This window comes from Convolutriloba macropyga, chromosome 6, assembly GCF_964194025.1.
Source record: "Convolutriloba macropyga chromosome 6, txConMacr16.3, whole genome shotgun sequence".
In the NCBI taxonomy this organism is placed as follows: Eukaryota; Metazoa; Xenacoelomorpha; order Acoela; family Convolutidae; genus Convolutriloba; species Convolutriloba macropyga.
The window spans coordinates 62,580,774-62,596,897 of record NC_134473.1 but is presented as its reverse complement, the minus strand read 5'-3'; the positions used below and the strand labels follow the sequence as shown (position 1 = coordinate 62,596,897).

The following is a 16,124-nucleotide window of genomic DNA, read 5'->3' as shown; positions in this document are numbered from 1 at the left end:
TAGATATCAACCCAAAATTGCTGAAGTATTTCCATTTACACAAGAGCGTGATTTTGATTTCCACGTAATTGAAGTCAAAATTGGCTAATCAAAAACCACAAGAGCTTTGCATCACTGACAATTACCCAGTCTGCGAAACTAAAAATTTATTAATTGTACAAATCAATGAAAACCATCAAACAAATCATACAAAATCTAAACAAGGCACAATCAATACTGCATCGTAAAACAGATCGCTACAATTTATTATCGGATTTGTGGTCCGTATAAGTGAACACACACCTTTTATTGGTCAAAATATCTATTATCACTTTCATTGGATCGTAAGACTCGAGAGTACTCAGATCTCCAATTAAAATTAGCTTGCTCTTTGCTCTTGAAACAGCTACATTCACACGTTGCGTGTCATTTAAAAGCTCGTTGCTTCGTGTTTCTTGTTTTTGTTCCTGACTGCTTAAATGAATTCCGACATCGTGCTTTTTCTTGCTTCGTACACATGTGAGAATAATCACGTCTTTGTCACGGCCCTGAAATTTGTCCACAGTATGGACTTCTAAACCTTCAAATTCTGGGCCCAAGGAACCCAATTTAGCTTGAGCTTGTATTAACTGCTGTCTATACGGGCAAATTACCCCTATAGATTGCATCGGAACAGAGCATCCTTGTAATACTTTGAGTAGAAGTTGAACTATGTTTAATTCCAGAATATTGAAATAGCTGTTATTTTTCTCAGCCTCAAACCTTTCCGAACTCTTTGAAGTGTCAATAAAAACTGCAGCATTTTTGGGATCAAAACTCGAGTTTAGCCAATTGCAGCATTCTTTATTGCAGCTCATTTGAAACTTGACATCCAAAGCTCTTTCGGCAACTTTTGCATTCGCCGCTTTCATTTGCCCGTTGTAACTTAACTTATTACTGAGTGCCATAATACTTTCGTTCATTCTGTACTGCTCACTAAGCGAAAAGACGGCCTTATTGTTGCGAGATGCGATATACTCGAACAGACTTTCGGCCAATCCCTCGCGTTTCGCCTTTTCGTTGGACACCAAAGGCGCTAATTGGTGTTCGTCCCCAACTAAAACAAACCTCTGAGCTGCAAATAAGGGTCCAATGCATAAAGGTAGCAAAATCTGAGAAGCTTCATCAACAACACAAAAGTTGAACTTCCTTTTGGATCCACTGAAAATTGGATGGTGGACATTGAAAACGGTTCCTGCGATAACATTAGCATTATCAAACTGCGAAGCTACGGCGTTATAGGATAATCCATTCGCTCCTGGAAGAAAGCAGTGCAAATCGGCATGGACTCTAGATTTCACTCCAAGGCGGACCATTTTAATCGGTTCGTTATTAAGCTTCTTTAATTTCAACAAGACGTTGTCAACTGCAGCATTTGTGAAAGACGTCAGCAATATTCGATGACCACATAGAACTAGTAGTCTAATCACAGCAACAATTACTGTAGTTTTCCCACTACCTGGCATTCCACGTATTACGGTGTAGTCGTGAGACATCAGTACCTTACGAACAGCTAATTTTTGTTGTCCATTTAACCCGCAGAGTATTGCCTTAGCCTGTGGTCTGAGTTCCGTCGGTATCAAATGCTTATCCGTTTCCTCAAAAGCCGCATCCTCGTTGTCCAATATCAACTCTCTCAATCGTTTCACTCGACTGTTTCCACTTTGCGTCATCAACTGCGATAAGTTTGACAACATTATGCTCAGAGTTGAAGATGTCGTTGTTTCTTGACTAGGTTTGTCCAATCTCCAGTGAGAAAACGAAGAGCCACTTTGTTGCCCAACTGTTATTTCCTGTTCAACTATAATTGTAATTTTTCTATTGGCAACTTTGGACACGGTTCCCGATGCAATGTTTATAACCGACAAACATTGTGAGCTAATCAAAACTCGATCACCCTCAAGCAAATTACTTAAATGCTCTGTCGTCGACTTTTCAAAAGTTACCAAAACCGAATCATCCAGTTGTGCCTTGATCTGAGACACCAGGACTAAATTTCCCTCCGTTAAACCTTTCTTGACCAGTTCTTCGAACGGTTCCATCCACATTTTGGCATATTCTGGTTCTGGCGAAATTGGGAACTCCATCAAGCACAAACTATGCCATTTCGAAAAGAATTTCAGATGACTAGGTGTCACCACGTAAGAGTCAGCGTGTAACTCTGTCAGGTTCGGAACTTTTCCCTTTTCGCTATTTTTACTCCCAGTAAGCCGTGACATGAGTCCACAGTTGAATCTTTGTTCACAATTAGCACAATTGAATTGATCTTCTTCAAGATCAGGAAGGTTCGCTGCTATGTCCTTCATATCAATCGTATTCTCATTTCCCTTCTTCACTTTACGCAGCCCAGATTGTGTCAAATAGTAAACCAAAATATTGCGAATGATAACCAACTCTCGGAGAGAAATCGACTGGTCCTTAACAGGATAAATGTTTCCGCTTTTTAAGTATACAAGCGCGCCTTTTGAGCAATTGCTAATTTTCTCCGACTTCATAATAGTGCCATACAATCTGACTTGATCTTGGTGCTCGATTGAATTGGAATCCTTTCCCGTTTTCAACTCAAGAATCACTTTCGTATCTTCTGAAGTACTCTGAGGTACTGCAATAACGTCCATTTTGCCTTTGAGACCCACAGAAGGCGCCCACGCATTTCGCTCCACTTGCTCGCAAACGAGCTTATGTACATTTAGCTCCTCTAGCGGTTTGCTCGGAAACTTGCCCAGCAAAGCTCCTCCGATTCTGGCAACTGGGGAAATATACTGTTCTATTTCTTTCGCAAGCATATCGGGCGAGATATCTAAGGCGTAAAAGCTTTCCAAATGCGACACGTTCTTACACACATTTCGGTAATTCTCAAGGAAAAACGACCGCGAAAAATTCCTGTTTTGAAAGCAGGTCGTGAAAATTTCATGCATGATATTACCCAGAAGTAGAGGTTTAGCGAACATTCCTCGCTTGAAGAGCTCATTCAGAACAGTTTTGCGCTTGCACCTTATGCTGGAAACAATTGTAGTACCACTGATTAAAAAATTGGGATAAAGAATCAGCAACTTCTCTGTATCTTCCGTCGATATACTATCAGAGCCGGTTTCCAAAAGTTTCTCGCAGGGAAATACTGAAATCGAAGCACCTTCATCGTATTTGACATCGTCACACCAACGCCCACTCACATCAAGCGTGAAATCTTTTTCGCCCTGTTTTAAACTCAGCCTGAACTGACTTGTATTGATTACAGTACACTTTTGAACAGTAAATCTGGTTTTCCGGATGTCTCTTAAGTATGTTGAACTACAAGGCGATGCCTTTCTTGCTGGTAAATTGATTACATCTTGTAAAACAGTACTTGCAGAAGCGCCATCGGTCAAAGTCAAATCTATTTTTAGTCGCTTTTGCTGCTCTGTTGTTACATTGTTCTCTCCGCACTCATAAGTATCACCATCTCTGGTACGTTTCTGCATCTGCGCGGTGCTATTCATTAATTTTCCGAGTTCGTAAAACCCTCATAATCTAACCTGAAGTCAACGCCATTGCTAATTTTGTAACAATTGCGCTCAAAAATGATCTAACTATGCAAGCTTTTCATATTTCAAATTTTTTGTGCTTTCTTTTTGAAAGTTCAAAAATATGTGAACAATTGTCTTTCGCGGTCACTTTCGGGACATTTTAGGTGTCACAGAAAATTAGATTAAGCGTCTATAAGAATGAATTCTGAATTGAACTTTTCTCAATCAATACTGATTGTTGATTGCAATTTAGAATATATTGTTATTTTGTTTTGACCACCCCCGGCGCACGTATATCTCTTTTACGCCAAATAAAAAGTCGAAACAGGCAATGCCAAATGGCACTTGGAGACCGAAAGAGAATTTTCATGAAGTATCCAGTGTCCCATAAGTTGAAAAAAGCGAACATTTCAAAAATCGCTAGATGAGCTTGAAAATCATAGTTAAATTTACAACAAAGGGATTAACATCGGACGAATTGCTCTCGAACGACAGGCGGGGCAAACAAATTAGAAGGAGCATAAGTCAGCAATACTTTTCTGGTGCAAAAACTTCTGATTGGCGAGGAGTTCGAAAGCGTGACATCTCAGATAAGAGTCCGGACATTAACATAGAAGTAACACGGACTATGAAATTTTGTCTCTCTCAATCAGTTCTATTTTAGCAACTGACTTAATTTCGGAATGCTCGCAATTGAAATCACTCAAAAATCCAAAAGTCAAGGGGGAAAGTCACAAAGTAAAATCGAACGTGTTCTAGAAGAAAACGGTGAAAGCGATAATTTTGCATAAAAGAAAAAAGAATTTTACAATAATTGCTTCAAACTTCGTTCGAGAGCAATTAAACATGTAGATAAAAATAGAAACATTGGATCTGAAGGGAAAGGTATTGACGTTCAAATGATCACAATTATACTTAATTGCATGCTTTGTCGTTCTCCGGACAGTTCAACTATTTTAACTTTATTGCCAATAACTCCAATTTCTCAATTAGAAACACTCCGAGTTCCTTGACACATTTGAGGCAAAAATTAGACATCGAAAAATTGATGCAGGCGATGAGCTTAAAGATTAAAAGTTCAATAATTGTAAGGCGACCAAGTGCAAAAAACTTCAATCTAAACCGTTGAAGCAAATTAAATGTTTTAGAATTGAACAGCCAGGAAATAGAAGCCTCTCTGTTTTATTACTTTGTCATTCTTGGATGCAAATTTTCTAGAGGTGCTCAAAAACAAAGAAAGTAAAACATTGGGCGCTAAATTCAATCGACGCGACAGAACAGTCACTGAACAACATAAGTCTGGTCATTAGGCCCAACTAAATTAATTATGCACAGAAACCAATCATGAATTAAGAAAAACACCTCTAAAAACCGAGAAGTAGTAAAAGGCCGTTTCTGTTGAAATTGAACAACTTAAATCGAACTATTTTTATTCAGTTACATCCGGAATACTAGTGATACTTGAATGTACATGTACTTAAAGTAATCAATTTTGCATGTTAAACTGCATTCCGCAAAAAAATACTGTCCGACTTTTTTAAGTCCGTCCAGCTTAGCCCTACGAATTAAAATTGGAAGAATATTTAGCACATGTGTTCCACTTTACTCAAAGCAAATTTTAGATGACGTCAAGACGGCTTAAATAAAAGATTGGTCTAGACTTTTAAATAAACTTAATTCACCCTAAGTTACCTTACAATTTCGGCAGAAAATTATTTAAAAGTCAATCCACAACTAGAAGTAATTTAATTATTTAAAAAAAATCAGAAATCGAACTCGCAGCATATTTATATTCACACAAACTTGGAATGAAAAGGCTAGTAATTCTCAAACGGAACAAAACAGTCTTTATTCAACGAGCAAGCTACAGCGAGCTTGCATTACGACTCAGGGAAAAATGTTGATTTCATACTTTTAATTTAAAAGAAACAATATTCTTGAATACGTCAATTCTATGGTGAATTGTTTTCTGCTCAACTTAACTCGATGTTAACAGCCGTAGGAAGCAACTTTTATTTTAAACAGACAGGCGAATTTTATTTTAACTCGTGCAAGTCTGTGCGTGTCACAGGAAGTTCCAACAGTCTACAAAAGAAATCCAGAAATGATCTAAGCCATTGTTGCAATGCAATCAGAAAAAAATTAAAATGAATGTCAATTTAAAAATAGCCTAATAAACAACGGTCCATTCGGAAATTTAGTAGAACACTTTCATTACAGTTTGCCACATTTTCTTCCATATAAAGACTTAGGATGTGTTGCACCCCCTTTTCACTTATAACTACTGGAACTTGAATAGTTTTCTCTACTTTAAATTGGTCCACATACTGTCAAGATACAAATTCGAAGAAGTTTTAATCAAATTGGATGAAACTTTTGCCCGCCAATTAGATACTTTTAGATAACTTTTTCAACTGTTATTCATTTTCTCTTTTAATTTCGGCATGGTTAAGTTATTGAACCATCCGTTGACAGTTTCTAGTACGCCTGAGTGCCTCGAAGCCACGTACGAATGTCTTATTGGTCTTAGTTTCTTTTAATTGAAGCTAGTCATTGTTTTCAATGCTTTACTACTTTTTCTTATAAATTTTGATGTTTTTTCAGCTTTGTGTCTGTTTTTAAGGAGACAATTACTAAAGTTGGTAGATCTGTATTATACGTAAATTTTTAAATATTATAATACTACGATCAATTCTAGCCGAAGCATTCTGTTCATACTCAAGTTTTAAAGCAATTAATTTTTTTTGAAATTTCGTTGCGGAATTTTTGCTTCGTTGGAGATTGTAGATAGTTCTAGATTCAAGCGTTTGAATCTCGCATAGCAAAAATGTTCTCAATTTGACCGTTTCCAGTCAGAACTTTGTCTAAGATTCAATTAAATGAGAAATTTAAGTTTTTAATTTGTGATTAAATTTTCCAAAATTTTCGGAATCCTCATCTTGTTTTGTACTTTTTGAACAAAAGAGAAAACCCATTTTTCATACTTAGTTTGCTAAAATTCACCAATTGAATCATCTGAAAAATTATTCAACCCTTAATTTAAAAAATTGTCGAAGATGTCATTTTTTCAAAAAAGTGAAAAAATCAGTTATAGTTTTGTTCAAAGTTTTCATTAACAATACATATAAACCCAGAAGATTTTAAAGGCGCAAGTGTTTTGTAAACTGACAAACGTCAAGGGCAATCCATTTTTATGAAAATGATGAAAAAAACCACAAAGCTTTCAAAACTTCAAAAACTGAAATTTTAGCCTTAAATTAATTCTGTTCCTGCAACTTAAGTAGATTTAATACCACTCGCTCTGAGAAAACTTTTTTGATTCGCGCAGCCCAAAACAGAGATAAATTATTAATAAATTCATTTTTAGTTTTGACAATTATAATTTCAAGACTTTTTGCTACAGCCTGCAAAAAAAGCTGCATAAAATTTACAGGCTAGCAGAAAAAATCTGCTCATATTCGAGATAAACCGATGAAAAAAATATCAAAAACATTTTTGCTGAAGAGATATGCTTTAAGTTCTGGTTATAAATGTCATTAAAACAATCAATGCATCGCCAAAACCAAACCATTAACCAATTTGAAAAATTAGTAGAAACATAGAATGACTTCTACTAATTTTTCAATAAATACAAAACAAATTTTTGTTGGGGAAATAGACAATGGCAAAATTCATAACCAATTTTGAAATTTCGCTTACAACTCGACATAATTTTCAGTCAAGGCATGCCTGTAAAGTATCGACAAAGAAAATCAAGAAAATTCTACCCAGCCAAAATGATAAATCGCTTCTCTCCTCCGCCTGATATAGAAATTTTATATAGTGTTTCCTTACATCCGTAAAACAAATCAATATTTTTGAAAGAAATTTTCTTTAAAGATTTGATCTGTTTTTAGCTCAAAAATTTGAATAACTATCTTGTGGCTCAGATACAGAAAAAAAAACACTATCATAAGCAATAAAAAATACTGAAAATAAAAAGCTGTAAATTTTCTTATCCGATATCGAGTAAGATTTGGTTCAAGTCACTGTTTTTTAAAATTTTAATTGTAATGATCTTGTTGACGTCACATGCTTCAGCTGATAACAATCATATGCTCCTGTATTTGTTCTAAACATTGGAATGTTTATAATCTCGCATAATTGCACAAAGTCAATTGCGTATATTGAAAAAATCATGTCAATTTACACCAAAATTCAGTTAATTACAAAAACTTTATTAATTTTTGAAATCAACGCCAAGAATTTCTGACATTTCGGGCATTTAAAACTATTTCAATACTTCTTGAAAGTAAAGGCAAGATGAGGCAGTTGTCTTTTCCAAAACGGAACTGCTATTTTAGTATGACAATATGTTTTCTCAATTAAGTTTTGGTTGTAGCAATTCATCCCTAAAATACTTGCTTATGCTATTTAATTTCAAAATAAAAATAAAAAATTCATGGCGATGCACTCAATGAAAAATGACATTTTAAACCAATTGCAAAAATTTTAGAAATCTAATGTGAAAACGAAAACAGCCAGTAGATAGCCGAAAATACCAACAATTGACCTCTCTCTATCTCATCCCAATTCAAATTGGAAAGATAAAAGATAGAGAATTAAAGCTTACATTCTAAAGCTTAAAGAATGTCCTTACATTGATATTTGGAAATCTTGGAATGAGCAATATATTCATCAAATTCTTAGGCGCAAAAGTTTGCCTTGAATGCACTCGGCTGAGCTTATGATTGTTGGGTACCCAATTAAAAGACGTCTAAAACAAAAGAAGTTTCTGCGATGCAGGCCACGAATTATCAAATAAAAATTATTACGGAACTGAATTTAAACCTGAAGACGGAAAATTTAAAAATGTAGATTTGTGCAAGCAATTCGATTGTTACGAGAAGTAACTGAGTGAACAAAAATTTCACGCGTTACTGTAATGTCATACCTTGAACTATTAAATTTAACATTAACTCAGTGTGATAAAATTGTGTTCAGTGGTGTGAAAGCGTATATAACTGCTCATATTAGTTTTGTGTTCTCGTTTGAACCACTTTTTGAATAGTAATCTCTAACGCCGAGTATCATACACCCAACACCGAGTAATTGACTACTTGACGTTGACTTTAGTTTTTGTGAGCGCTCAGTCATTAAGTTTTTCCGAAGATACAAATATTTTGATGCAGTGCAATACAACAACACGATAGTCACCAAATACCCGCGCAGGAGAATTCGACGCACACTGCAAAATTACCAAAATTTTGAATTCGTTTAATAAGAGCCTAAGCAATCGCTTCACAATAAAAATTTGGGAGCAAAAATTAAACGCCAAAAATGTGGTATAGGACCTCTCATTAATGAGAAAGGGTTACAAGTAGACAAAAATATAAGAAGGGCAACATTAAGTAACACTTTTGTATTTTTCGAAAACAATTATTTTCAGTCATGAAAGCCAATAGCTACCAAATAAAAAAATTAAATAGGTTCGTTTATTCGTCCATAGGAAGCGCTTCGTCAATAGGAAACCTGTAATTATTCAGAATGAGTCTTACGTCTTCAAAAAGGACGTAAAAAAGACAAAATAAAATTCGAAAAATACTTTTGCGAAAAACCCGTGTCGGAGCCAGTAAATTAACAACAAATTCTTTACAAACATTAGATTTTGTACAATTGCACCTTCCCTCGACAACAATAATGTCATATGCGACTTGTTATTCACAAGACTAGTTAATAAACAGACAAAAATAACAAAAATGGCAGCAAAAAAAAACAAGTTAAAAAATGTTTTTTTTTTTAATTTTTGAAAACAATGGTCTTCAAAGTCATGAAAACAATCAGTTTTCTAATGAAATCAGAATATAGGCTCATTCATTTCTCCATAAAAAGTCACTGAGACCTGTCATTATACAGGAAAATTCATAGGACTAAAAAGACAAGTAAAAACGACAGTGAAGGACAAATATTGAAAACAATTAAATTCTTTGAGAAACGGGTGTCGAAGCCGTTAAAACCAAAGTATATGTCTTTAAAGACTTTTATATGTTCAATTTTGTCTTATACTGGACGCCAATAATGCAATATGTGAACTGTCAACAATGTGACAAAACGCGAAAAATGGGCCAATGCCTAAAAAATGTGAAACCTAGTAGTATCAAAGCCAAAAAACCATAACTTACCTCGTAAAACCGCAACAAAGATTAAATTTTGATTCAGTAAAAAGAAGAATTTGTAGCTGACACTAAGCTACAAGTTGACCAAATTAAGAGAAAAATAGTGGCAAAGTTTGATAAGCCATTGTTTATTTGAAAATCAAACATTTTTAAAAGTCGAAACGATCATAATTTATTGAGTAAAGAAACTAGATATATTAATTTGGATCTGCTTAGGAAGCCAATTGGACCTATCAACAAAAAACTTTGATCTGAATTGGTTTGTTTTTCATTAACATAAAAAATATCGAATCTTTTTTTTAAAAAAAGACCGACTGCTTACAATCCGAATTATTTACGGGTTTAACAGTCAAAAATTTGACCAAAACCAGCCTTACTATTGCTGTTTGTCCATTAAGAACGCTCAATTTTTTCGATTGTTATAGATCTAGACTTTTAGATCTAGACCATAAAGTTTGCAAAAACGGCGAAATTTTAATTCCAGACTACTCTCAATGGAAGTGGTAGGACTGGCTCCCTTTGTAGTTTACAAAGCTTGTGTTAGTGATTACTGAATGCGTACTTGTGAATTTCATCAAAGTGGACTAACGAAGCTTATTTCGGGCGATTTTGAAGACAATTTTTGATGACATTTAGATAATCATTTCGGCCAAAAAAATTAAATCAAAATAGTCAACAATAATTTTTTGTCTTTAAAAACAAAATCAACACTACTTAAAAACAATACAGTTTTACATATTTTAGCAAAAATGACGAATTTTTTGGTAAAAACTCCGGAAAATGCGAATAAGAATAATGTGAATAAAAAATCGGTCGCATATTCACAAAAATTGAAACCCCGACAACACGCTCTAGAAAACGAAATTCAAAAAAATTCGAAATCTTTTTAATGCCATTTTCTAAACTGGATGAGCTTCTTAATGATAGCACTCACAACTCTACGATAAATATATGGATCGGTAAAAATTGACTGATTAAAAAAACATATTTGAGTATATAGTTCCTCCCCCCCATTCAAGAGCGGGTCGGAACAATAAACAATGAATTAAACAAGTAAACGTTTTCACGAAATTGCAGAAATTTTGCACTCCATGCTAAAAATAGGAAGTTTTCGAGAATTAGCTATCGATAATTATAATAGTTTTTCAGTTGCAGTAATTAGCTCTAAAATTTGATCACTCCGACAACGCTAATTTACAAAAAAAAACGTTGACTAATTTTTAACTTTTAGCCCATTGGTTATTAACTTTTTCCAATACATGCTATTAGCAAACAAACATTCGATGTCTGAGTTACTTGAAAACATCGGTTAAATAATGCTGTTGTTGAATATGAAAACACTAAGTAAAAAAGAGAAAATCCTGATCTGGCCCCTTTACTGTTTTTTAATGTGTCATTTTTGGCTGCTATCAAAAAGTCTCAAAAATTGCGTAACCATCTGAGCCTTTTATTGTACAGATATTGATTACATCGACTCTCACTAGTTTAATTTGAGATTTTAAGCGGGCTCCTGAATTTTGTCCGCATGTCTTGCCGTTTTGTTACCTTTTCAATTCATGATTTAAAGGATAGTATACGATTAAAGCTTCGTTTGAAAAGCATTATCAATCAGTTCATCAAACAGTATTACAAATATTGTATAATATAGCTTTTGATATTATTATTGTTCCGACCCCCCCTTTAGCGGGGAGGGAGGAACTATATACTCAAATGGGTTTTTTTTTGTACAGACAATTTTGGCCGATCGATATATTCATCGTAGAGAGTTGTGAGTGGTATCATTAAAAAGCATGTACATCCTAGAAAATGAAACTAAAAAGATTTTCCAGAATTTCGTTTTCTACAGGGAGTTATCGAGATATAAAGTTTTGTGAATATTCGACGGTTTTTATTCACATTTTCGATTATTTTTGCTAAAATTCGGCTTAATTTTGCTAATATTTAAAATAAGTTAAAATTTTTAACGGTAGAGTGACATTGTTACCGTTAGGTACAGAAAAGCGTTGCTTAATTGGTTGATTTGAGTTTCTTTGGCTAAAAAATTTCACAAAATTTTTAAAATTCAGACTTTTCATCAAAAATTGGACAAAAAATGCATTTTTGGTCCACTTTGTTTAAGTTTGCCGAAAGCGGAGGACTAGAAACCGCTGAAAAAATCTCTCAAACCCCAAAAGAGAGCTAGTTGAAACTCAGCGCCCTATAAAAGATTTCTGGAATTATAATTTTGCCGTTTTTTACAAATTTAACTCGATAAATATACAAAATGCAAGTTTTTTTAATTATTTGAAGTATTGCACTCAACAATTGGCCTAATTCGCAATTAATTGGAACACTTGGTTGGTATTTTGGGGTGCACGGCAAAATCAGGGATAGGTTTGATATAATCGCGGATTCTCATAATCAGACATTTTAGTTTTTATTTCGGTGTTGCCTTTTTTTCAAAATATTTTGCTTTTGTTTTTTCTATTGTTACCTACTGATATATTTTTTATTTACGTCTCCATTAATGACAGCTCCCGTTTAGGTAAAAATGCGGCTGAATAAAATTGTTGTTTATTTTTAGAAAACCTAATGGTTTCTATGGCTTTGAAGAAGAGTTTTAGTAAACATTAACTGAATTCTTTTGATTTGACTTCAATCGATATTCTTTTTGCACTCTGATTACTGAGTCTAACCATTCAAAGATCCAAATGGCTTCTTCAAGAGGTTTACACGAACCTGTACCATGCATTCGGTTGTTACCTAATGTCTCTTATGCCATTGAATGTATTTGTTTTAAGGAAATTTCAATGATTTTTTGCACTTGTCAATTCTTTTATATTATTTCTGTCAACTTTTAGCTTTTTCTCAGAAAATACAGGTCAAACTTTCTTTCCTATAGATTACGAACTAATTTTGTGGCTGATTATTTCAAAACAACGTTTTCTCGTTTTTTGTACTCCCGAGTTTTTATACAAAATTTTGGGATTTTTTCTGCATAATTGACCATTTTTGTTGTTTTTGATTCTTTGCTAAGTTGTCACATTATCTTACAATCTAACATAAAGAAGCTTTACAAAAATTGTTACTGAACATATTTTTTGTTTTTGTTTTCTAACATATGGTGATAAGGGCTGCGACACGTTCTTTGAGAATTTGTTAGAGTTCTAATTTTTGCCATTTATTTGCAGTTATTTCTGTTACTGTAAGCCAAATATTGGGTAATTAAAGGTCTCAGTGGCCAACTATTGACACTTAAATTAATTTAACAACAGATATCGATATATAGCTGATGGTATTATTTACTTTCAAATCAAATTTTTTCCAAAAAATGTAAAAGTATTCAAACTTAGTTCTGGTTTGTTTTTTCTTTCAAATTTTACAATGTATCATTTTCGCAATTTAGTCTCATTATTCAGAGATATTTCTAATTTTTTGTTGCAGCAGACATGATTTTTCTGTTGGTTAAACGTTTGAATGCTGTTTTCAGGGCTTATACAATCTGTTTCAGAAGAATTTGGATACTTTTCAATTTTTGTGTTTTTTGCTGTCGTTTTGAAGTCATCGTTTTACAAAAAACTTTATGATGATCAAAGCAGACGCAAATGAACATTTACTTTTTTGGCGGTAAATATTTTATAAATTTAATGGTTTCAACACTGCTTTGTCAAAGTTATTTGTGAAATTTTTCATTTCAGCTGGTATTTAATGTTATTTTAGTCTTATGACATAGTCTCACTAATAACAAGCGCAATTAGTTTTCAAAGGAGTTGCAAGATAACCTGTCTAAGCTTTTAGTCGAGAGCTTAAGTTGGCTATGAATATTGAAGAAAAAATTTTTTATATAATTTCTGTTAACTTAGAACTTCTGTTAACTTCTGGAAGCTTAGCATCTCTATAGACAATTCACATCCCATATCTAAAGAACTACAATTTACTCTTTATAACGGTTTTATTTTCCTCAGATGGTCTTTGTTCTTGGTACAACCAGTTTTTGTCAAAAATTAGTGATTTTTGCATATTCGCCTATTTTTGTACGTTTTTATTTTCCTTTCACAGTATAACAATAATGGGCGGTCCTCTGGTCATTTGAAAAAAAAACGCAATCAACCATTTTTAATGTCTTTAGTGAACATCTCAGTGTTTAATTGGCTGTGACATCGTTGTCGTGCCAACTTTTTCGTGCAATATTTTTTCTCTTTGGCTGTATTTGTCGTTCTTTTCGTAGTCGTTTGAAATATCTTGGATAATCAAGGGTCTCAATGGCTATTTATGGAGGTATAAAAGAGTCCCCCAATGAATTCTTTTGCTGCATAATGTTTCTAATCACTTTGCCTTTAACTCTTGTCAAAAAAGCAACGTTTTTTTAAACTTTGCCTTTTTGCACATTTTTCGTGGACTTGTTGCCAAGTTGCATAACGGAAAAGTCCCATATTTAGAGTCCCGTACAGGTTAATCTTATTTAGTATAAGTATTATCTGATGCCATTTTTATTTGGTTTTTAATATTTTTCAAAAAATGGACAACTGGTTTTGGTCGTAATTATTTGTAATTATTTGGTTTTTTTATTGCCATCTTTACTCGTAGTCGTTTAATGGTAGTCACAGGTCTCATCGGCCCCATAAGGTAGATTGGTTATCCATTTAGTAGCTTAATGAATGATATGTTGATATGTTAAGTTTTTTTTAACTCTTCCTCATTTGGCAGACAATTAAGTGGGAAAATGTAGATGAGCGGGGTGGGAACTTTATGTGCGAACGCACATTACCGAGCCTCCTTGATACCATAACAATTATTATACGAATTTTTATATTTAAACAATTACGCACTGATTACAAAAACAGAAGTAATTGCAATCTTATCACTTCGCAAAAATTTCAGATTTTCCGATAATCAAGTTCATGGGGTATTAGTTTCATTTCAAAAAAAGCAATTCCACTCAATGAAAGGATTTTCGTTCGAGTGAAGATTTTCAGATTGTCGCAAATCGTCAGCTTATCATTTCAAAAACAAAAAAGCGATAGAAGCGGGATCTTTTATTCTAGTTAACTAGAACCAAACGATATCCAAATAACAAATTATAAAGCAGCACACGCTGTTATACGTGTATCCAACGAAACTGTTTATTATAATTTGAAAACGAAGTACCAGAGGTTTGTCTAATAATCAGTCAACATGCTGAGTTCCTTATACGCTGCAGTTTTTGTGGAAGATAAAAAAGTAATCCAAAATACAGCTCGTTGCAGAGCATGTCTCCAGGCGTGAGAGCATCATTAATCGAACCAACTAGGATAAACTTCATGGCCGCTGTGTTTCTGATAAAGTACTATCATTAGCAGAAAAAGAACATCTCGACCCAACAGAACTCATTTGCTTTGAATACAAAAGGTACGGTTATAATCCACTAAAATCGCAGCTTCAACCACCGATCTAATTCTACAGAACACTATCCTTTGAATTGAGTTAGTGTCGTAAATGGCATCAGGTTGTACGAATTAGGCTTCTAGCCGAAGGATAAAGCAGGGAAAATAGTAGCCTAGAGCAGATCCTTTAGGGACCTCTGATTTTGAAAGTTTGGTATCGAATATTAATCACTATTTGAAACTCTCTGCGACCAACAGCTGTGCTTACAGCGCTCAAATAAACTAAAACACAAACTAATACACACTCAATAGTTGCTTTTCTTGAAGAGGCTGAACAATGGCCACTTTATGTAGCTTGGGAAAACATACCACTCTCAGCCAAAATACAAGTGATCAAAATGGGAAAATGCGAGTCAAAAGGCTTGTAGGAATCTGTTCATTGGCAATGTACTGCTTGCTCCCCGACGCCGCAGTCAAATTAATGATCGTTGTTATAATGATCGCTGTTATTTGTTCTCCGGCTTTTGATGTTCTATATCTTGTCCTAGCAGCAAATTTAAGGAGCAAAACTTTTTACGGTAAAAGTTTTCCCCCAATGTTCTCTCAGTTTAAAATCTACTCTTCTCCAAGAATTTCTGAAAATAAAAACTGCCCACGTTCCTGAATTCCAATCTGAGAAAATTGTTTTTGACTCTCTATATTAAATCAAGGCATCAAAAGCTTACAGTGAGACAATAACAGAATGTCGAGAAATAACGAAGCTCATTAATTTAGTAATTATTTGACGCAAAAATATTTTCAAGAATTGTACTACCTTTGCGAATTTCGTCGTTAACGTACTGGTAATGCCACTAAATTCACAAAAGCGCTTTCCAAACTTTCGACATCTTTATTTACACTCAATCAGACATCGAGAGACCAATAACTTTTTTTTCAAAATAAACCCCCAAAAAGGATAGCTATCATTTGAAAGTTGAACACGTGTTCCAGTAATATTACAAGCCAATTGAAGTGGGCCTTTACTTCCATACATTTGATAGATATAATTAGCACACCATCTTTTTTCAGTGGTACCCACATTTCTTTCTTTTTGTTTAATCATT

General features: G+C 34.0%; 2 protein-coding genes across 3 annotated transcripts in view; one reads left to right on the top strand and one right to left on the bottom strand.

Moving 5' to 3' along the window:
- LOC142341835 (RUS family member 1-like) overlaps positions 1–16,124 on the top strand; it is a 176,175-nt gene that overhangs the window by 12,309 nt on the left and 147,742 nt on the right. The window lies entirely within an intron of this gene.
- Positions 132–3,642, bottom strand: LOC142341833 (DNA replication ATP-dependent helicase/nuclease DNA2-like). The gene has a single exon (XM_075393085.1). The coding sequence runs from the start codon at positions 3,495–3,497 to the stop codon at positions 237–239; it is 3,261 nt and encodes a 1,086-aa protein (XP_075249200.1). The 5' UTR covers positions 3,498–3,642; the 3' UTR covers positions 132–236.